Here is a 23,341-nt window from a genome sequence, read left to right as displayed (position 1 = left end):
CATATGAGGTAAGCTTTCCAATTTATAGGCAAAAGAGGGGTGACAAAGGAGCCCTTTTCTCTTCTTAAATTTATTTACCAAAGCAAAAGCCAGGCTGATTATATCTGAAAGTCTGAAGTTGCCATTTGTCAAACATCTATTATAAAGCGGCTTTTGCATTAAATTAACCAACTCCTAGCCAAATAAGGTTTAAGGAGACAGTGTTTCCCATGTCTATGGTGACAAGCGAGTTACCAGACGTCCTTAAGTAGACCGTCAAACTTTTATGTTTACTCTTTTATGTTTACTCTTTTTAAACACAGAAGGGAGAGGATGGCACACAACGAAAAGTCAAGTCTGTTTCTTAAGAAAGATGTCTCGTGGGGAATGAGGCTCACCTTTACACAACAGAGGCAGGTCTTCCCCGGCTGTCCTCACTGGGGAAGAGTATGGACATCGATAGACCTTTGTCCTCCGGACTGGAGCACGGGGGGAAGGGGGCGACTTTCTGGGAGTACTGCAGGCACCTGCACCCCAAGAAACTACAGAACGGTTTTGTCTTCAATGACTGCTCTTGACTTAGCCTTTGGAAGGACCTTCTAGCTCAGGGAGGGGGGTTGTTGCTCCAAACCTTAGCCACCTCCCCCGCAGAGCTGGGGGAGGGGATAAATAACCACTCTAAGGAGTTATGGACCCCGTCTTTCCCAGCTGGACCATAACGCCCCCCAGCTCTCTAGTCGGACTCTCCCCGTGGCGAGGCAGGTCGGCGTGAGCCGGGGCCGCGGCGAGCGCAGATCCCGCCTTTGCTCCGCGCCCCTGCCGTGTCCGCACCGCCACCGTGAGGCCGAGCAGGGGACGGTGCCCTGTGGCGGCAGCGGCTCCGCGCTCCTCTCCGCGCCGCCCCGGCCGCCGCCGCGCCGGGCACGGGCGGGGGGATTTTTTTCTTGTTTCCCCTCTCTTTCGCGCTCTCGCTCCTGTTCAGCGGGAGAGCCCGCGGAGCCAGAGAGGGAGCGAGGGAAGGGGTGGAGGTGGCGGGGGGAGGGGGGGAGGCCGGAGGGGCGGATCCTGCCTGGGGGCTGATCCCTCCCTCCCCTCGGCCGGGCTCCGTGGCGGCAGCGGCGGCGGCGGCGGCGGTTCCATTCCCCCTCCTCCCCCGGGAGCGGCGGCGGCCGGGCCGGGGCCCCAGCGCGGGCCGGGAGGGGGCACGGCGGTGGCCACGGAGGTCAGCGCGGGAGGAGGCCACGCTCCGCTCCCCGGGCCGCGCCGACCTGCTAGGCGGCCGGCCCGCCCGCGCCCAGGAGCCCCGAACGGTGGGGACGGGCCGGCTGCTGAGGTAATGGGGGCGGCAGCGGGGCCGGACGGAACGGGGGCGGGAGCAGCGGGGCCTACGGGGACCAGGGACTGCACGGGATGGGGGAGGGAAGCGAGGGGCTTCCCGAGCGGGGCGGGGGCGGCGCGAAAGCTCTTTCCTGGAGCCAGGGTGGCAGCGGAGAAGGAAAAGGCGGGTGAGGGGGGGAGCTGAAAAGCGAGGACCCCCTCCCGCAGCCGCCATCTTGTTTCCCCCCTGGCCCTGGAAGCCGAGCCGCCGAGCCCCGCCCCCGCCACGCTCTCCAATTGGTCAGGTCAGAGGAGAGTTCCACCCCCTGAGCGTCCCTTGGCCCCCGGTTCCTCCAGACGGGCAGGTGAGGCGGCCAATGGGCGCTTGCCTCTGTGACCCGCTTGTTCGCAGGCGCTAGCTTTCTCTGTCTGAGGGTCGGACTTCGCGTCTGTCTCAGGCACGCTCGCTCCCTCCCCTCTGGTGAGGAGATGTTATTTCCCTCCTTTCCTCTCCGAAGGGTCAGGATTCTTCTGGAAGAGGTGCCCCTTTAAAGGGGCGGGAGTCTTGGCTGGGGTCCTTATTTGTCTCATGAGTATCTCGTGTGGGGTGCAGGGGAAACAGTTTAATTGCAGAAACTCCTTATTCTTCGCGGACCTGGGTGGGGTGGGCGAGTGGGGGCTCAGGGGATGCCGGGTAGACCTCTGGGGGTGTTGGAGTTATTTGGAGCTGTGTATGTGGGAAGGGCTGTGTGGGATGAGAAACTCCCGCCAAAAAACTAGACTGTAAGCTCCTTGAGGGCGAAACTCATTTCGTTTTTCCTCAGCAGCAGCCCTTCCCCCTCTGGAGTTGGCCCCCCAGTGTCTAGAGGCTTGGGTAGGACAACAGAGGCCTCTGTAGATACTTGCTGCTTGATTGAGAGATACTCTAGGAGGTAGTGGGTAGGGAGGAGGAATATATCGTGGCTTTGACAAAGGAGGAGCTACATCCCCTTTCTGAAGCATTTCAAGTTACTATTGAGATAGATTTTCACACCTCTGCAAGGGTCTGCATGCCCTTGACAGGGTGGGGATAATAAAGCGGGTCTGTTGGCCCGGGCCGCCCCCAGGGAGTTGGCATTTGTCAGGCATGTAGTGGCCAAGGGTCTCTGGAACCTGGACAGAATTTCTGCAAATGATTCTCTTTCCTTTGGTTCCAAATAGGGTTTGTGCCTGCCTGGCACTGTGCCTCAGCCAAGTTGTTTTTTGTTTGTTTCTTTCAGTCAGACTTTGGGATTGGAAGGCTTTTAAAATAAGGATGTTAAGAATACCTTACTACCAAATAGCAACCCTTAAGAAATAAATTTTATTAATTTCATTTTACTGATGGAGTGTGCGGGCACAGAACGTTTCAGTGACTTTCTCTGGGTCACACAGGGCCAAGATTAGTACCTGGATTGCCTCAGAGCCTCTTTTTGTACCAGACCGTGGCATCTCTGTGGTGTTCTTATGTCCTAGTGAGATGGCTTGAGCAGATCAGAAGATCTGGGTTTGAATTGTAACTCTGTCACTTACCAGCTTTAGGGGGAGTGACACCTTTCTGAGCTTCTGTGTCTTCATCTGTAAAATGGAGATGAGGATATCTATTCTCCCTTCCAAGGTAGTTGTGAAAAATATTAAAAGTAAAAGGGCTTTGTAGTTTGTGAAAGTGTGCTACATTATCATCACCATCTCCACTTTATAAAGATGGTAGATCCTGCAAGCAAGGTAACAAATTCTGTTTTTCTCCTTGAAATCGTCTCCCTGTTCATACCCTTCCAAGCCTCTGCCCGCACCTCAGGGCACCATATCCCCAGAGGTCTTTCTTAGTATTGATGGCCTCAGTAACTGTGACCACAGCTCCTTGTGAGCTTGTCATAATTCCCTCCATCCCAGTGAACAATGGGAAAAATTTAGAGCTTTCTCTTTGTTGCACAAGGGTGGACTGGATGTATTTTGGGAGAGAGGGGCTTTTGAAGTAACAGATGCATTGAGAGTTTACCCCAGATATTGCCCCAGTTACCTTGGCCTTAGGTCCAGTGAGGGTACCAAATAGGCCACTTGGGGCCACACCCAGAGCTTCCAGGGTTTCTGCTTAGAGATGTACTAGCCAATGCATCCCGAATGCTGCCTTTTGCAGAGAATACCCTGCACATTGTAGTTTGAAGTCCTTAGACCACATGCGATAGACATTTCACGTGCCTTACCCCTTCACCCCTGGGCATGGTCGGGGATAGTGTTTCTGATCATGGATCATGGTAAGATGGGTTGGGAGAGGGCTCTAGACCTGTGGATTTTTGATCCCCCATGGGGCCACAGGTCATGTGTAGAGCTTGTAAGTGGATGCTGTTCTTGTTTACTCCTTTCCTAAGCCTTAACCACCACCCCCTTTTCCATAGTTAGCTGTCCCACAGCCTTAAATACCCCATTAGAACATTAGCTCTCTCCCCATGTTGCATTGATCTGTAGTGATCTGTTGTGTTTACTTTTCTGTCCCTTCAATCAGACAGCGCTCCTTGAGGGCAGGGATCATGAGTGTTTGATTTCTCATTTCATTCAGCTAACACTTACAGAATGCTTACTTAGGAGTCAGGTACCATTCCAGGTGCTGGAGATACAGCAGTGAACAAGACAGGCAAAAATCCCTCCCTTCATGGGCCTTACATTCTAGAGGAAGGAAACAAATATACATGATAAATATATAAATTACATAGCACAGTAAAAATTGGTGAGTGTTATAGTGAAATATAAAGCAGGATGAAAGATTGCTGGTGGGGGAAAGGGATTTGCAATTTTGGATAGAATGGTCATAGGTCTCACTGAGAAACACTGTTTATGGAAAGACTTGGAGGAGGTGAAAGAGCAAGCCATGTGGATACCTGAGGGGCAGGATGTTCAGACAGAGGGAATAGCCAGTTTGCTCAGTGGCCACTTGATCAGATGGAAGGGTAAATGAATGCATGCATGCCTGAACGTCTGGCTCACAGTCTCCTGGCCTCCTCTTTAGGCCTGTCTCGTTGGTTCCCGGGTGCCATGAGGAAGCCTCGCCGGAAGTCACGGCAGAATGCCGAGGGCCGGCGCTCCCCATCCCCCTATAGTCTGAAGTGCTCACCCACTCGGGAGACCCTGACATATGCCCAGGCCCAACGGATCGTCGAGGTGGACATTGATGGACGTCTGCATCGTATTAGCATCTATGACCCGCTCAAGATCATCACAGAGGATGAGTTGACTGCCCAGGATATCACCGAATGCAATAGTAACAAGGAAAACAGTGAGCAGCCTCAGTTCCCTGTCAAGTCCAAAAAACCCTCATCCAAGGGCAAGAAGAAGGAGTCCTGCTCCAAGCATGCATCCGGCACTTCCTTCCACCTCCCACAACCCAGCTTCCGCATGGTGGACTCAGGCAGTCAACCAGAAGCACCCCCGCTGCCTGCTGCCTACTACCGCTACATTGAGAAGCCACCTGAAGACCTGGATGCAGAAGTAGAATACGACATGGATGAGGAGGACCTTGCCTGGCTGGACATGGTAAATGAGAAGCGGCGAGTCGATGGGCACAGTTTGGTGTCGGCAGATACCTTTGAGCTGCTGGTGGATCGGCTTGAGAAGGAGTCATACTTGGAGAGTCGAAGCAGTGGGGCCCAACAGTCACTCATTGATGAAGATGCTTTCTGCTGTGTATGCCTGGATGACGAATGCCACAACAGCAACGTCATTCTCTTCTGTGACATCTGCAACCTGGCTGTACACCAGGAGTGCTATGGCGTCCCTTACATCCCCGAGGGCCAGTGGCTATGCCGCTGCTGTCTACAGTCTCCCTCCCGGCCTGTGGATTGCGTCCTCTGCCCCAACAAGGGTGGCGCCTTCAAACAGACCAGTGATGGGCACTGGGCCCACGTGGTGTGTGCCATCTGGATCCCTGAAGTCTGCTTTGCTAACACCGTGTTCCTGGAGCCTATTGAGGGCATCGACAACATCCCACCTGCCCGCTGGAAACTAACCTGCTATATCTGCAAGCAGAAGGGGCTGGGTGCAGCCATCCAGTGCCATAAGGTGAACTGCTACACGGCCTTCCATGTGACGTGTGCACAGCGGGCTGGGCTCTTCATGAAGATTGAGCCTATGCGTGAGACCAGCCTCAATGGCACCATCTTCACAGTGCGCAAGACCGCCTACTGTGAAGCCCACTCGCCGCCAGGTGCCGCCACTGCTAGGAGGAAGGGCGACTCCCCAGGAAGTCTCAGTGAGGCTGGGGACGAAGAAGGGCTGAAGGAAGGCTGTGGGGAGGAAGAAGAGAAGGAAGAGGTAGAAGAGGAGGAGGAAGATGAAGGCCAAGGTGGGGTAGGTGGCCCCCTCAAGGGAGTGTCCAAGAAGAACAAGATGACTTTGAAGCAAAGGATCAAGAAGGAGCCAGAGGAAGTGGGCCGAGACACACCCTCCACTGTCCCCATGGTCACTGTCCCACAGATACCCTCTTACAGGTGAGCCTGCCCAGGAGGGCTCCCTAGGGACTCATGATTTCTTCTCGGGCTGGTGTTGGCCCTGAGCCAGGCTTCTGAGCCAGGCTTCCTTCCCCAAGGTTGGTGAATACCTCTTCTCTTCTGTGCTCTCAAATTTAGACTTCTCCTTTAGACCCTGGGCTCACCTGGACTGGTTTGTGGTTTTGATTGTGCCCTTCAAAGCAATGTATTTCCTTTGATTCAAGGTGAGACAGACACTTAAGTTGCTTAGAAACCCAGGTGACAGGATGTCTAAGGTAATATTTTTCAACAGGGCACAAGTGGCATTTTGGACAGGAGGTAATTCATTATTAAGGCTGTCCCGTACATTTCTCGATGTTTAGCATCCCTGGTCTTTGTCAGTGCCATTTGCATCCCCTCCCTCATTGCCTGGTCTTTGTGACAACCTCAGATGCTCCCTACTTATATTTCTAGTAACCTTATGGGGCTAGAACTACTTCCAGTTGAGAACCACTGTTTCAAGGGGTCAGTATAGGTACCTGCTGTCCAGAAAGCTCTGTCCTGGGAATGATGCGGACTTTGTGTAAGGGGGTGGTCATGTGGGGAAGATATGTTATGTCTCCTGAGAAGCTTTTAGATTTAGCGGAAAGAAGATCACTCAGCTCTGCTGTGTAACTAAGCCGCCTTGGCCCCCACCGAGTCTGTAGAGAAACCATTGTGCATGTTTTAAACCATCAGAGAGATAGCTGGCACTGTTGGAGGGATGGGAGCTTGGCAGACAAGCAAGAGACAGGGAAGATTTTCCAGCGGAGGCCCATCTCATTGGTGATGTTCACTAAAAAGACTACAGTGTTAGAGCAGGAAGGAATCTTGGAGATTATTCATCTAACATAGTCCTTGCACCTTCTCCCACACCCCCAGATGAAGAAACTGCGGCCACGGGAGGTAAAGTTGTTCACTCCATTATTCATTCAATGAGATGTTTATTGAGCACTTACTATATGCCAAGTCCTGTTCTAAGGGCTGGAAGGAACCGGGGTAAAGCGACAGACCCTGGACAAGCTGGGGCTTGTGATGCCTCTAGGTTCTGTTCCTGCTGTCTGTCTCTCTTGGTGTAAGGGATAGGGAGAAAAGAGTACTGGAGGGCAGTGGGGAGTGAGTTGTATGAGGGAAATAGGCAACCAGACTTGTTGGTCTGGAAGGAAGACACAAGAGCTGACAAGATCCAGAGGGAGAGGCTCTTGTGAGCCATGGCTGGAGTTAGATTCAGTCAACTGGAAATGGGCCTTCTAGTCACAGAGCTGTTCTAGGCTCCCCTCCTCCCTTAGGTGAGGTCCATGCTTAGTCTCCATCTGTAGGGTGGTTATGCCCTGGGGCTAGACTTTTTGGTTGTCAGGTCTGCTCTTGTAGGTGGTCTCTTGCAGGGGCCAGCACAGCATGCTGGCTAAGAACCAGACAGACCTGTGTTTGAATCTTGCTTCTGTCACTAACTACCTGTGTGATCTTTGGCAAGTCACTTAACTTCTTTCAGCCTTAGTTTATTTATTTGTAAGTGAAACTACCTCACAGGGTTGTTGGGAGAAATAGATGAGATAATACAAGTAAAGCACAGTGCCTGGCAAATAGTAAGTGCTCAATAAATGATGGCTGCTGCTGCTACTGCTATTTTATTATTATTCTTTTCCCCACCTGCACAAATGCCGTTGGGACCCTCCATGGCCAAGAGGTTGTAGAGGGAGGGGGCTGCCTGCATCTGGGCAGGTGTGCTTGGCATGGGTGTTGGTGGGGGATCTGTCCTTTGGGGAAAGGCCTAGGTCTTGATTTTGTAAGCTTGGCTTTGGGGCAGGAATGTCTGACCATGGAAAGGCACAAGGCCTGGGTGAGCAATATCTAGCCCAACATGAACATCCTTCTTAGATTCCACCTTCTTGTTTAGCCACAATTGTCTTCCTTTCAGTGGAGTAAGAGGAAGAGAAGAAGCAGAGGAAACGCCACAGGAGCACTGAGGCCTTGCTTAACCAATTTCGGAACACAGATGTTGTAGCAGAGAGATCATGAGTTCAAATCCTGCCCAGCTTCACCATCTTTTTAGCTGCATTAGTGACTTTGACAATGTTCCTAAGCTGCCTTTCCATCTTTTGTAACATGGGAATAATGTGACCCACGTTGAAATTTGGGCATTATGGTAGAGACTGTGGGAGCTCATTAATTCCCTTCCCACTCCTCCCCCGCCACGTGTTTTTGGCTTGAACGCTGACCTCCAGACTTCTCTTTTGGCGCAGTTTAGCCAGCTAAATTTAAAAAATTTTTTTTAATTTTCATACAATTTTTAAAGCTTACTTTCTATTTGCAGTTATTACAAAATACTGACTATATTCCCTGTGTTGTACAATACATCCTTGAGCCTATCTTACACCCAATAGTTTGTACCTCCCACTCCCCCAGCCCTGTATTGCCTCCCACCCCCCTGCCACACACTGGTAACCACTCGTTTGTTCTCTATATCTATGAGTCTGCTTCTTTTATGTTTTATTCACTAGCTTGTTGTATTTTTTTGGCCACGCCACACGGCTTGTGGGATCTTAGTTCCCTGACCAGGGGTTGAACCTGGGCCCTTGCAGTGAAAGCACCGAGTCCTAACCACTGGACCGCCAGGGAATTCCCCTGTTGTCTTTTTTAGATTCCACATATAAACGTTATCATACAGTACTTATCTTTCTTTGTCTAGCCAGCTGACTTTTCAGATTCTCCATCCTCTTACATCTTTAGATCCATTTTTTTTTCATTTGGTTCAAAATTAGACATTTTTAGGCTACTGAGATTTTTAATGAAAAACCAGAGGTCAGACAACTCCAAAGGGTTGTATTTGGGTTCAGAAGGCAGTAGCCTGCTATATTCCTACTAATTTTCCTTCCAGCTTGGCTGTGGACTACTCCCTGGTCTGGTGGGACCCTTAACTACAGGGGGCAGGAAACAGTGACCGCTTTGCCCACAGCTTATGCAAGTTCCTGTTCTCTTTTGCTGCCTTTATCAAGAGAAGAGTGGGGGTGTTGGGGCACAGACCTGTGTCTCAGGAGTCCAGGACTATAGGGTCAGGGTTCCTGGGGGAGGGTTCTTTTGGAGAATCAGGACTGCAAGGCAGGAGGTGGAAAATCAAGTGAAATATCCCATGCTGAATCTGAGCTGCTTAACTTTGCTGTCCTTTTCAAGGCTTTCTCTGAGGTGAGGCTTTGGCTACTTTATTCTGTCTTCCTCTATAAGGTTCAGAAATGAACCAGGGGGTCTGAATAGGAGGCTGTAATCTGGGCTGCCCACTGACCCTGTCTTTCACTTCCCTCTGCCTCTACTCAAGGTTGAACAAGATCTGTAGTGGTCTCTCCTTTCAGAGGAAAAACCAGTTCATGCAGCGGCTTCACAACTACTGGCTGTTGAAGCGGCAGGCACGGAATGGTGTCCCCCTCATACGGCGCCTGCACTCCCACCTGCAGTCCCAAAGGAATGCTGAGCAGGTAGGTGAAGTAGTTATTTGAGGGCAGTGGAGGGAGGTGGAGAGTGACGAAGGAGAGATGGTTGGGGCAACTCTCCCTGAGCCCTCTGCGGGGCCTTTGCCTATAGCCATCACCTCTCTAGGTGGTCCATCCGAGGAGTGACCTCCAGGACTGTAGAGGTCTTCAGACCAGACAGCAGCCCTTCTAGATGAGAGAGGCTTGGCTTGGAGCAAATTCTAGGGGAGAGTGGAAAGCAAGCCCAGCTTTCCCTCTACGTGGGGAAAACCCTTTAGATATGGTAGAAAGGAAGAAGTGGGCTGAGTGAGGGTCAGGTGACCATGTTGTATAAGTTAGGAAGGCATACTTTCCTTAAGACACTATACTGCCATCTGCCTAAAAATGTTCCATAAAAAATACACTAACCATCTAGGTTGTAGCGCACAGCCTGCCCAGTTGGGGTGATCTTTTAGACATTAGCAACTGGAGTTGCTGCATGTTTAGTGTTTTCCGAGATGGTGGAGGCCTCCTGAGAGATTAAAAAACATATTTAGTTCTCTCTGCCTCTTCACTTGTTCCATTACTTCTGCCTTGAAATATTCCCACACCATTACTCCAGAGACAAGGCAAGCCTTCCCATGACTCTGGTGCCCTCTGTTCTGTCTGATTTTACTTTTGCCTTTTGTAACTGAAGTCCTGAAGGGGAAGTGTATATCCAATCTCTCCTTGAAATGGTCTGCTTGCTCCCCTGTAGCTTCTTCTAGAACATCAGTGACCCCTTCCAGCCCAGCAAGTCTTTCCTCAGATTCTCACCTTATAGACTGTTGGACTGCATTTGACACCACGATCACTTTGTCTTACAGCTTCTCTGTGACACCATTTCCCATCCCCTCTACCCCACTAACTGTACCCTGTGCTGATCCTAATTCTTACCCCTTAATGGTAACACTCCCAGGGGCTCTGTTGCCTCCCTGTTGGCTTGGAGAGCTTGTCCACACTCATAGTTGTCAATAACTGTGTAGCAGTAGCTCCAGGTTTCTTGTCTTGTCCCCTCCCTTTTTTCTGCCCTCAGTCCCTCTGGGGCAGACGAACTATAGATGTCCTTGTAGATGTTATTTCCTGAACTCAGATATTGGAAACTGAATTCATTATCTTCCTTCATCTCCGTAAATGTATTTCCCCATTACTGTTATGGAAGCTTCTTCCTCCTGACCTCAGATGTTGCCCACCTTGGAGTTACTTTTGGCTCTTTCCTCCATAAGGAGCTGCAGTTAATCATCCCCTGATCTGTTTTGGGGGATTTATCAGTATATGGCCCTTTATCTCCATTCCACAGCTACCCTGCTCATCCATGCCCCTTTAATTTCAGTAGTAGCTTTCTAGGTGGTCTCCAGCCTCTAATTCTTTCTTTGCTTTACAGCTGGTACTGTCTTACACACTTAACCATTTTCCATCCTGTCATTTCCTTTTCCGGAATAAATTCCCCCTCGCCAGGCAGGCCACGTCCAGGCTTTTTTGCCTGCCATTTGAAGCTTCTTGCCAGCTGGATCCTGGGTCTTCCTTGGCTTTTGTGGTTCTCCAGTTTCTCTGCTCTGGCCAGCCCGTTTTTCTCAACAAGCAAAGAATCACTAATTCTGCCTTCATACTTCTGCTTTGTGGTCCCTTCGGTTCCAAAAGAGGCCTTTCTTACTGCTTTCTTCATCCACATGCATCATTACATGTGAAACCCTAGTAAGATTGCTCGCCCCAGGAATCCCTGACCTAACCCCAGTCCACTGAGATCTTCTCTATTTTATGTTCTCTTAGCATTTTATATTCAGTTTATCCAATCAGTTTTTGTTGTCTTTATGCTGCTGTGCCCTTGCGTATCAAACCCTGGGCCTCTTTCTTCCCTCAACTACACTGTAACCACTTTTAGGGCAGGAATCACGTTTTTGGTGGTGGTGGTGGTGTTTTAAAGTATGTTCAAGTCAGTAAGCACAAGCTCGTAGTAAAAACTTCGCTTTGTTTTCTAGCCAAGTCGAAGCTCTAGGGTGAAATTCTTTCTACCCTGAGGTGTCTATTAGTTTCCTTCTGAAATTCTTTCCAGCCCTGAGGATGCACAGCTGCTCTCTGGTGTCCCTGGGGGTAGGGAGAAGCAGTCCCAGCTCTCACCCCAGCAATGGTTATTGTGCTATAGTGAAGAAACATTGTTACAAGGCTGGGGAAGCACTGGAGGAAGGGTTGTAGAGGGGGTGGAAGGGCTCTCCGGGACCATGGGTCCAGGAAGGGGATGGGGCTCTTACCTGCTGAGGCCCCAGAGGCTTGAGCAGGGAGAGGACTTTGGGCAGGAAGGAGGCCCACAGTTCCTCTATCCTTTCCCTTCCCTCCTGCAGCGGGAGCAGGACGAGAAGACAAATGCAGTGAAGGAAGAGCTGAAATACTGGCAGAAGCTCCGGCACGACTTGGAGCGGGCACGGCTGCTGATTGAGCTGATTCGGAAAAGAGAAAAGCTCAAGCGGGAGCAGGTGAGGAGGAGCCCCCAGGGCTCTTGTTCAAGATCTTTTTCTCCTACTGTCAGTATGGCTTCAGGAGACCCAGGAGCCCCTGCCTGGTGTCAGCTTTCTTACCTTCCTGCCCAGCACTGTGGGCTCCAAGACCTGCCTACTCTGCGTTGGGTGTGGTGCTGCTGATGGCTTCGAACTTAGGGAGTTTAGCTCCTGGTGGCCTCAGGCATAAGCTTAATATCCTATGCCTGGGCCCATCCCTGGAGTTTCTCATTCAGGATATGGGGGGTGGGGGGTGGGCGGAGCCTGGCCTTCTGTTTTGGAGAGCTTCTCAAGCCATTCTTATGGGTATCACCTTTGACCTGGGAGCTTCTGGGGTTTCTCACTTGGCCTTTAAACACTTATAGTCTTGAATCATTTAAATTTTCCAACCTCTGTTCAAAGAGATTCTAAGCCTCTGAGCATGGAGAATGTTGAGGTAGGTAGTGTAGCCTAGGAATTAGGAATATGAGCTGTGGCATCAGGCAGCTTGCGTGTTTTGTTTTTTTTTTTAACATCTTTATTGGAGTATAATTGCCTTACAATGTTGTGTTAGTTTCTGCTGTACAATGAAGTGAATCAGCTATATATATACCTATATCCCCATATCCCCTCCCTCTTGCTTCTCCTTCCCACCCTCCCTATCCCACCCCTCCAGGTGGTCAAAAGCACCGAGCTGATCTCCCTGTGCTATGCGGCTGCTTCCCACTAGCTATCTATTTTCCATTTGGTAGTGTATAGAAGTACATGCCACTCTCTCACTTCGTCCCAGCTTACCCTTCCCCCTTCCCCATCCTCAAGTCCATTCTCTACATCTGCATCTTTATTCAGACAGCCTGCATTTATATCCTGGCTCTGCCACTTACTACTTGTATGACATTAAGTTGCTTAATCTCCTTATACCTCGCGTTTCCTTGACTATAAAATGGGGATAATAATAGAACCCATCTCATAAGGTTGTGAGGATTAGATAACTTAGTGTATATAAAGAGCTTAGAACAGTGCCTGGCACATAGTAAGGCTATAGAAGTGTCAGCTGCTATCATCATCATCATTATTGATACTCTTTGCCTCCCTGAAGTGTCTACGGCAGCACTCTGCACATGACAGTGAGCAAAAACTATTAATTGAATGCCAAAACTGTTCTCTCTGGTCCAGGAATAGCAGCTGTTACTCTCATGCTTCAGAGGCCTGGGTTAAAGATGTTCTTTCTCTGTTTCTCCGAACTCTGCTTCACTGTTCAGCCCCAGCACAAGCCCTTCTCTCACGGTCCTGTAGCCCGAGTTTCCACCACTGAGACTGGGCAGCTCTTGCCATACTTAGCACAGGTGGGCATGGAGGACATCTCAGGACCTTGTCTATGGATTCAAACTGTCTGTGCCGTCCCAGGCCTGGCCCCACAGCTGAGCTTCTCTTCCCATTTCTGGTCCAGAGAAATGTAAGGGAAAAGGAAGCAGGCAGGGGATGAAGGCAGGCATTTGTTTTGATGTAGCCAAGAGGCAGGAACTTGTAGTCTAATACACGGCTTCCCAACCTTTTTACATTAGGGCACACATGGAAAATAACATTTGTATAGCACACTGCTGCAAATATGTCAGGCTACTTGCCACCCAAGGGGGTGAGCCTCGAGGCCTTGGTCACCCTAGGCCGACCTAGGTGGTCCAAGGGCCAATTAGGTGGGAATCCTGGCCCAAGGGACATTTTATATCATCAGTGTGCCTCTTGGACTAAGTCATACCTAGGTATAAGTCCGTCTCTGTTCTTTCCTAGCCAGGTGACCTTGGGTTAGTAACTCCTCATCATACTCTTTTCAAACCTCAGATTCCATATTTGTAAAATGGAGATAATTACAGTTTCTCCTTCGAGGTTATTGTGATGATTAACTGAGGTAATATAAGTAGAAAGGCAGTGTGGCATAGTAGTCAAAAGCACACACTGTGAATCCCAATCTGTCCCTTATTAGCTGTGTGACCTTGGGCCAGTCACTTACTTAGTCCTTCCGTGCCTCAGTTTCCTCTTTGTAAAATACCTCATTTGTACCTATTTTGAACATTACTTGACACTTAGTAAGGACTATAAAGGTATTAACTATTATTACTGTAAGTTTTGATATAGCCTGAAAGCATAGGAAATGTTCACAAAGTGGCAGCTGTTGGTATGATTATTTCTAGGCTAAAAGTTCAGTGGTAACTCCTCAAATAGTGGTCAGCTTAATATCTTGTGAAAATTTGTCTTACACAACTGGTGAAAGTCAAGTTATCAAGCAAAAGTTCGGTGCCTCTTTGGGGGGTGTCCTGATTTCTCTCCACCTCCCCCACAGGTCAAGGTCCAGCAGGCCGCCATGGAGCTGGAGCTTATGCCGTTCAACGTTCTGCTGAGGACAACACTGGACTTGCTGCAGGAGAAGGATCCCGCACACATCTTTGCCGAGCCTGTCAACCTGAGTGAGGCAAGTTCCCCCGCTACTTCCTGAGCAGTGAGCCCTGCCTGAAATGGAAATAGGGTCTGAGTAGGCTAGGAAGGGGTTGGGCCACAGGGTGTACAAAACCTGGGGGTGTCTGGCAAGGCTAGTAGACTTGCCCACGGTGAGGGCTCAGCAGGCCAAGGTGGGCCAGAGCCCTGGGGCTGTGAGTGAGCCTGGCATGGCCAAGCCAGAAAATGGGGTGGCAAGAGTGCCGCTGAAGGGTGCGCCTGTTTGGCTAGTAAATGGTTGTTGTAATTGTACAGGTTTTATATGTTTAGGTTCCAGATTACCTGGAATTCATATCCAAGCCAATGGATTTTTCTACTATGAGGCGGAAGCTGGAGTCCCACCTGTACGGCACCTTGGAGGAGTTTGAGGAGGACTTTAACCTTATAGTTACCAACTGCATGAAGTATAATGCTAAAGACACAATTTTCCACCGAGCAGCTGTCCGCCTGCGGGACCTGGGAGGGGCCATCCTGCGGCACGCCCGGCGGCAGGCAGAGAACATCGGCTATGACCCCGAGAGGGGCACCCACCTGCCCGAGTCACCCAAATTGGAGGACTTTTACCGCTTCTCCTGGGAAGACGGTGAGAAGCCTGGACGGGCAGGGAGGAGAGGGGCCAGGAGGAGGCGCAGGGATAGAGCCCAGAGAGCCAGGGATCAGGATGGGCCTTGGGGCTATAGGGTGGACTCCAGGAGCAAAGCTGGGGATAGGCACAGGCTGGGGTACATGTGCTTGTGGCTGGAATAGTTCCGAGGGTTAAAGTTAATTCCCTGAGCACTTCTTGAATAGTAGGATAAGGGGAATAAGGTACTAGCTGTCTGTCTGAAAGCTAAAGATTCACCAAGGGTCTTTCTTTCCTGGACTCCCTCTGTGTGGCGTTGGAGCATGGGCAGCAGGAGCGCAGTGCTGATGTATGTCTGGCTCATTCAGAAGAGTGCAGGTAGAGCATCAGAAAAATGGAGTTGCCTCTGTAATTCCCTACTCTGCCTGCCCCTGCTCTCTGCTTCTCGATGGCAGCAGCCAAACAGTCACTCAGGCCGGGGGATTGCCAAGCTGCCTCGTGCCTGCTCCACAGAGCCCATAATCGTGACTGTGAACTGCTTCCTGCAGGTGTTTCCCAGATTCTGACCTTGTCCCTGTGGCTGCTCTCCTGGGAGCAGTGTTGCCAGGGCCAAGGCCCCACAGTGACGCTGCTGGAAGCCACTGGCCCAGGCACTCCAGGAGAATATTTTGCATCCGAAGGAATTGGCCCCTGCCCTTCCCTTTGCCCTGGGCTGGTCAGGTCCTTCAGCCCCTTCTTCTGTCCTCCCTTCTCCCTGGCAGTGGACAACATCCTCATCCCAGAGAACCGGGCCCACTTGTCCCCAGAGGTGCAGCTGAAGGAGCTGCTGGAAAAACTGGACCTGGTGAGTGCCATGCGGTCCAGTGGGGCCCGGACCCGCCGTGTCCGCCTGCTACGCCGGGAGATCAATGCCCTTCGGCAGAAGCTGGCGCAGCCGCCACCACCGCAGCTGGCATTGCTAAACAAGACTGTGTCCAATGGGGAGCTGCCAGCAGGGCCCCGGGGGGATGTGGCTGTGCTGGAGCAGGCCCCGAAGGAGGAGCCAGAAGACGATGGGGACAGAGGTGAGAGACAGTCACGGGCAGGCCGGGGGCTGCGGGCCAGGGTAAGGGAGGGTTAAACTGAAATCCCGTAGTGGGAACATCCTTCCCCAACTCTAGGTGTGACCCTCATGGGCAAGTAAAAGCCCTGGGAGGGGTCACACTTTCATGCATACCCAGGGATGATACTCAAAATATTTAACAATACGTAGAGACCAAAATTCATCCGTCAGAGTAGATGTTGGCTTTTATATTGGAGGGGGCTCCTGAGGGCCTCTGATGCAGATATTTAGTTGTTGGATTGTGAGTGGGTTCAGGGAGTTTCAGATGCTGGGGCCCAGTAGCTGTTTACTAACTTGTAAAGAAGTATTTCAATATTTTGCACCTGGTATGGCCATATTGCACATACCAGTTAAATATTAGTTCAACTTATACCATCATATAGAGAGGCTCTTAGAGCAGGTTAGGTTGTGGTGTGGGGGAACAGAAAAGAAAGAAAGACCCTAAGGATGGTCTGGGCTCATGGCTTTGACCCCAGCTGGCCAAGTCTACAGTAGGCCTACCCCAAGCAGAAAAGCCCAGAACTGCAAAAGACAGCTGGGGGAAGTGATTCTCAGAGATCCAGGTGCCTTACCTGAGTTGCTTTCCATCCTCTCCGCTTCTTTGGGGACAGAATTGTCTCCCTGTTACCAGCCCTTGGATCTGAGCCTGTAGCTCAGGAGGGCCTGTCATCCACACAATCAAGAAGGTTGGGAATTATCTCCAGGGGAAAAGGGGCCAAATTGCAGGGAATGGCCCATTTTATTTTAGGTTGGGGGAGAGCGGGGATGTGGCGGAGAGGTCAGGTTTATCATTAGAGGGCTTCGTGTCCATTGTGACCCTTCCCAGCTTCCCATGTGGCAGTCAGCATGCCACTCGTATCCATCCCCACTCCTGGGCTAAGGCAGTGCAGAGTCATGCCCAGTGGACCGGCTGCAGCAGCTTCTAGAGGTTTCAAAAAATTTCTAGGCTTCATCTCCCAGAAATTCAGATTAGGGAAATCTGAGCTCTGTTTTGAGTGTCTTTTTTTTTTTTTGTGGTACGCGGGCCTCTCACTGCTGTGGCCTCTCCTGTTGCGGAGCACAGGCTCTGGATGCGCAGGCTCAGCGGCCATGGCTCACGGGCCCAGCCGCTCCGCGGCATGTGGGATCTTCCCAGACCAGGGCACGAACCCCTGCATCAACAGGCGGACTCTCAACCACTGCGCCACCAGGGAAGCCCCGAAACTGTCATTTTTTAAGGTGGAGGTTGAATAGACAAGTTCAGGAACCACTGATTTAACTTCCTTGCTTTCATTTTTTCATATCTGTAAGCTGCTTCTTTCTGCTTGTCCTTCTTGCTTCACTTGTGATATGAAACAAAATACATTGACAGATGGGAAAACACCTGGGTCTAAAGAGAGTTGTAGACCCCTAATCTGTGAGGCTGAGATTTACTTAATTATTGATTAAGCAGGGGGCTTTGGGCTTTCTGGGTGTAGGGCAGTGGTTTATAACCCTGACTTCATCAAACTCACCTGGTAAGCTTTAAAAAAAAAAATCCATCGTTAACTATTTGGTTTCATTTTGTCTGGGGTGGGACCTCAGCATTGGAATTTTTAAGAAACTGAGTAACTAATACATAGCCAGGGTTTAGAACTACTAGTGTAGACACAACTTAGTCCTACCTTCTCTTCACCTTAGACCTGAGACACGTCTCAAACCTTCTAATAGCCTATGCTCTTGGTTCTTAGTTATCAGTGTCATTATCTGGCTTGTAGGGGCAGACTTTTTCTAAAATGTTCAAGCAGGTTCTCTTTTTCTCTAACAGATGACTCCAAAATGCCTCCCCCACCAACCCTGGAGCCTACTGGGCCTGCGCCTTCCTTGTCTGAGCAAGAATCCCCTCCGGATCCCCCCACTCTGAAACCCATCAGTGATAGCAAACCTCCAAGCCGATTCCCAAAGCCAAGAAAAGTGGAAGAAGATGAGCTTTTGGAAAAATCACCTCTGCAGCTAGGGAGTGAGCCCTTGCAACGCCTGCTCAGTGACAATGGCATTAATAGAGTGTCCCTCATGACCCCCGATACATCCCCCGCAGGTGCCCCACTCAGTGGCGTGGGCCGTCGCACATCAGTCCTCTTCAAGAAGGCCAAGAACGGGGTTAAACTACAGAGGAGCCCAGACAGGGCCCTGGAGAACGGCGAGGACCATGGCGCAGTGGGCTCTCCTGCGTCTCCCACCAGCATCGAGGATGAACAGCACTCCCGGAAGCGGCCGAGGAGCAGGAGCTGTAGTGAGAGCGAAGGGGAGAGGTCCCCCCAGCAGGGGGAAGAGACAGGTGACCTCGCCTGTGACTTCTCTCGCTACTTCTCATCTGCTTTCCTGCTTTGCCTTGCCAGCCGGCACCTTCCCCAGTCAGCTGCCTCCCCTGTGGATGGCCCCTGTGGATGCCAGTAGTAGCACTGAGGGCTCCGTAGTGCACAGTTGGGCCTGGTACATGAGTAGTGGCCTGGGGAAATAGGCTTTGAGCAAGTGTTTTGAGAGGGCCAGCTTGTGTCTGGGGCTCTCTTTGGCCCTGAGCAGCATATAAAGCTATATATGATAAAATGGTTCCTACTTTCATTTTAGTTCATTTATTCATCAGATATTTATATCAGGCATTATTGTAGGCACTAAAGTGTAGGAGGAAAAATCAATAAATAAAACAGACAAGTCTCCTCTCTTGTAGGGGAGGTAGACTAAAAGCAAATAAATAAATTGTATCGCATATTAGAAGCTGTGGAGAAAAGTCCTGCAGGGAAGGGGGGGAGAGGGGATGCTGAGGTGATATTAAAGAGGGTGGCCAGGGGAGGCTTTCTGAGTAAAGATCTGAAGGAGCTGAGGGTGTGAGCTCTTTGGGTATCTGGGGAAAAGATGTTCCAAAAAGATGGACTAGCAAGTGCACAGGCCATGGGGGTGGAAACATGCTTGCATGTCTGAGGAACAGTGAGGGGACCTATGTGGCCACAGCAGAGTGAGCCAAGGGATCATAGGAGATGCGGTCTCAGAGGTAGTAATAGGGGCTTGTCACTAAAGAGTCCTTACTGCATGTCCAACACAAGCTGGTCACTGGGGAGCAGTAAATCAGACCCAGGTCCAAATTACCATCCAGTGGGGAGACTAGATGGTGTCCTGAGGTGTAGAGATACCCCAGTGCTGGACAGTCTGTGGTTATGTGTCAGGTGACAGCACTGCTAGAGGTTCAGGGAATAGGAACTGGGGGAGTTGGGAAGGCTTCATGAGTAGACAGTGCCTAAGCTGGCCCAGGGGATGAGGACAGACTAGAAAGGAACAAAGGGCTCAGGCCCAGGTGTGTAGAAACAAGGTCAGAGTCCCTGTGAGGGACAGTTTGGAGAGGGGCTTCCCTCTCCAAAGCGAAGAGGGGCATCAGGAGCCAATGCTGTGGGCAAGGTGGACCTGGACATGCAGGGCCCCCATCACCAGACAGTTGTTTAGTCTTGGTGGGATATGGAAGGCCAGCTCACTTGGCAGGGAGGGGCCTGCTCTTGGCTTTTGCTCCTCATGTCCTGTTACATGGTGGCTTTGGGCTGTGTGGTCAGCACATGCTTTTCTCTGCTTTTCTGTCTTCCTACCTAATACTTTGTTTCCAGCAGTACCTTCCTTTCCTGTCTGGTCCAAGCTTCCCTGTATTAGGGCAGTAGGGTGTTTATATAGAGTCAAGAGCTTGAGGCAGACTTGAATTCAAATCCCATCTTCTTACTAGCTGTGTATCCTGGGGCGTATGAATTAACCTCTGTGAGCCTATTCCTTATTTCTAATATGGGGCTAGTGACACCTTCCTTGTGTGGCTCTAAGGATTGGAAGTAGCCTATATAAAGCACTTGGTATATAGCAGTAGTTGGTAGCAGTTATTGTTGTCATCCTGTCAGTTATATCAGGCACAGCCAAACAGCACTGAGCACTAAAAATGAAAAATCCTGCTGTTGGGAAATAGGTCTAGACATCAGGCTCATCCAACCTGAGGGGGCCCACCGCTTGGGGGCTAGAATCTGTTTCTCCTCCACCATCCCAGCTACCTGGTACCCAGGAATATTTTTGCACAACTTTAGTGGGTTCTCTTAAAAGCAGGTGTTGATCCTTTATAGATGAGGCACAGTAGGCTTTGGTGATTTAAATTGAGGTCATGATGTTAGAGGCAGAGCCAGGTTAGGGTCCAGATATGTTGGCTCAGACACCTGCTCTTACAGGTGTGACTTGCCTCACAGTTTTCTGGCTAAGGTATATGTGACTTAGAGCTCTTGGCTCAGCTGTCAGACTTGTGGGATTCTGGATGGTGGTTGGGAATTGGGTAGATAGAGAGGAGAGTTGAAGCTTTGATGGCAGGTGAGAGTCTTGTCCCTGGGATGACCAGACAGTCTTCATTTGCCTCTGAAGGGCTCCCTGCTGTAAACAGACCTTCTCTCATTCATACTTAATAGCATCCTCCATAAGTAAGAAGGTATTACCTTCACTTCACGAAAGTAGAAGCCAAGGCTTAAAGAGGAAAAGGGACCCATATTTCAGAGCCCAGTCTAGAACCCAGGGAATCTGACTCCCCATCATCCCAGGAAGGTCTGGTCTGCCTTAGATCTGCTGAAAAGTTCCCCCCATCCTCAACTTTAACTAGCTCTGCTAGATATCTCAGGGTGTGGTTGACACAGTCCTTATCCGGCTCCAGCCTCCCCTGACACCATCCCAAAAGAATGAAGCTAGCTATTGCCAGCTGTGTGATGGATAGGGTGTGTGAGTGTTTATCTGAAGAGGCAAGGTGGGTGGGCTTCCCAAGAGGCAGAGGAAACTCCCTGATAATTGAGGCTTGAAATTAGAAGCAGATCCAGGGACTTGTGAACAAGCCGGAGTGAGGAAGTCTTGGTATTTCCCATTGTAGTCAAATGACAGTAACTGGAATGAGCTATAGGCTATTTTCCTTCAAGTAAACCCAGAAGGATGGGGCGGTAAATGCAGTGTCTGTTCACTGCCCTAGCCAACATTTCCCCCAAACCTTTATCAGGTTCTCTCCACCACCCAAGACCCATTTCCCAAGAGGAGGGACCAGCCATCCTCTCCATCCCTCCCTGCTGAGCCCTCCCAAGGTGGCTGCCTCACACTGCAGCATGTGTCGGGGAAGGGGGTTTCTACACTCAGGCTCACTTTGTGTGTTCTTGGCAGGTGTGACCAACGGCTTTGGAAAACACACTGAAAGCGGGTCTGACTCAGAATGTAGTTTGGGTCTCAGTGGTGGACTGGCATTTGAAGCTTGCAGGTAAGAACACTTGTCCCAAAGCCGTGTTTGCAGCTCTGCCACCTCTCCATTTATTTTCCTTTCAGCTGCAGATTGAACCTCCTCCTGCTTATCTCAGTTTTTTTCTTCCTGCACCCCTGTTATTTCCTGAAGCCTCTCATCTGTGACTCTGGTAGCTCCTAGGAAACGTTGTGACCCTTGACTGTCAGGCCTGATCTGACTAGCGGGGAGTAGTGCTGATGCTTTATAGGGTTTGTAGACCTGAATTTGGCTCCAGAGGGTGGGGACACCCTCTGTATTGCCCAGTGAAGTTAACATTTGAGCCAATCCCCACCCACCCCCTGGCCCATTTAGATAACCCAGTTATAGACATGGTTTCACCCTTTGCCTTTCAGGGCATCATAGCAGTGGTGTAGGAATAAGAAATGGACAGATAGGAAATTTGGAATTGCCTTTTAGTCTGACAAAGGCCCCAGCTCTTCTACCATCTTTGAGCTGGGAAGGGATGGGTTTCTTTTCCCATTCTTTCACCTGAAGGGAGGATTTCCGAGGCCAGAACCTTCAACTTTCTTCCACGACTAAGAGTTTATTGAATCTCTCTGCTCTGTGTTGTATGCTCTGCAAGACACCAGGGAGTGTGGGACTCTTGGAAATGGGAGACCTTCAGTGCCACAGAAGAAGAATGACTTGTCCTGAAGGCTGACCTCATGGTCCCTCCACATGGCTACTGGATGGATTCTGGGTTCAGAGCAGGGGAGGAGAGGTCCCAGGGCAGCACCAAAATACTATGTGTCTGTGTTTGAAGTGCTTCAAAGGCAGGCTGGGTGTAGGTTCTATTGGGTTCTCACTCTACACTGGTGCTGGGCTCTTGGAGGCCCCCAGATGCCCCCTTGGGCCTGGACTGCTCCCGCGCTGTAGCAGGGCCCAGCTTTCAGTGGCTCCTTAGAGATATTCTTCCCCACCAAGCCTCAGAAATGTCCTAGCTGTCTCCCTCCATGTTACAGCTCTAGAGATATAGGAGGAGTGGATGGGAAAACACAGTTACCAGGCATAGAGAAGAGGCAGAGATTTCAAAATTATACAGGATGCTTCTAGCCCGGTCCCGGGTTGGAGTTCCTGACTCCCTTCAAAGATAAGGTGCCTGGAAACCCAGTTCACTGGGGTGGGGTAGGAGTGGGGTTATCAAACTGTCCCCTCTTAGTCCTTGACTAAAGGTAGAAGGTATGTTCGGCCCCTCCCTCCACAAAGGGTGCTCTTCCCAGCTGTGAGCCGCAAGGAGCAAGCCAGGCCAGGCTCTGGTTAGCCTGCCCGTTCAGACTGCTTGCCTTTCTGCGGAACATGCCAAAGCCACCAGTTTCTCTGGGGCCCTGCTCAGTGTGGGAACAATGCCCTTGGAAGGCGTTTCCTCATTAGCTCAGTGGTTCTCAGTAGAATTTTGCGGTTTACAACAGGAGATTCAGGCCTTCAACTACAGGGATTTTTTTCTTTTTCTTTCTTTTCTTTTTTCCTACATTGTGGGGGTAAGTACATAAAGGAAGATCTTATTAATTAGACTAGAATCATATAATCGCAGAATAAAGAACCTTGAAAGAATTTCTGGTCACTAATCCCATCCCCTTCCCATCCTGTCCCTGGGTTTATCTTTTCTAATGATTTTCTGAGCAGTTTGGAGCTGCACCCTCTTCTTTGGGTCACTCATTCAATTATTAATTAAGCACTTACCGTGAGCCAGGTACTGTTCTAAGCCCTGATAAGGTGTCTGTTCTCAAGGAGCTTATCATCTAGAAGGGAGAGATAAATGTTAAGCCAGTAAGCAAAATAATTATGGATTGGGCTGTCTGCTTAGACCTGGGTAACTTAAAGAGAGGGCTGAAATGCAGGCCATGATCGAGTCACTTGTGCGTTTTTCTATGAAACAGGAACATATGGACCTAGTTTTGGTGTTGCACCCTGTCTCATTGAGCTCAACCTTCTCAGAGCTCATCATCTGATAGTATAACATTGGTAGTTTATAATATTCAAGTGAGACTTTAAAATTTACTGCCGTTTATATAATAATATTTACTATATAACTTCTATTTATTGAATACTTGGTGTGTTCTGTACTGAGTGCTTGCTGTGTATTAATCCATTAAATCCTCACAGCAACACATGGGGAACACAAGCCTCAGAGAGGTTAACT

The 23,341-nt window shown here is 50.2% G+C and overlaps 1 protein-coding gene across 1 annotated transcript in view; it reads left to right on the top strand.

The window, feature by feature from the left end:
- Nucleotides 1-1,175: 1,175 nt before the first annotated feature.
- The window catches only part of BRPF3 (bromodomain and PHD finger containing 3), a 34,437-nt gene continuing 12,271 nt past the window's right edge, over nucleotides 1,176-23,341 (top strand). The window contains exons 1-9 of the mRNA XM_079934927.1: nucleotides 1,176-1,312; nucleotides 4,319-5,795; nucleotides 9,127-9,283; nucleotides 11,635-11,766; nucleotides 14,105-14,233; nucleotides 14,527-14,839; nucleotides 15,580-15,882; nucleotides 17,707-18,216; nucleotides 21,087-21,180. Of these exons, the coding sequence (XP_079791053.1) occupies nucleotides 4,345-5,795; nucleotides 9,127-9,283; nucleotides 11,635-11,766; nucleotides 14,105-14,233; nucleotides 14,527-14,839; nucleotides 15,580-15,882; nucleotides 17,707-18,216; nucleotides 21,087-21,180 (3,089 nt within the window). The 5' untranslated portion in view covers nucleotides 1,176-1,312; nucleotides 4,319-4,344. The remainder of the gene's footprint in view (nucleotides 1,313-4,318; nucleotides 5,796-9,126; nucleotides 9,284-11,634; nucleotides 11,767-14,104; nucleotides 14,234-14,526; nucleotides 14,840-15,579; nucleotides 15,883-17,706; nucleotides 18,217-21,086; nucleotides 21,181-23,341) is intronic.

This window comes from Stenella coeruleoalba, assembly GCF_951394435.1.
Source record: "Stenella coeruleoalba genome assembly, chromosome: 10".
NCBI classification, from domain to species: Eukaryota; Metazoa; Chordata; class Mammalia; order Artiodactyla; family Delphinidae; genus Stenella; species Stenella coeruleoalba.
The sequence above is the reverse complement of the archived record's forward strand: the minus strand, read 5'-3'. Positions and strand labels throughout refer to the sequence as shown.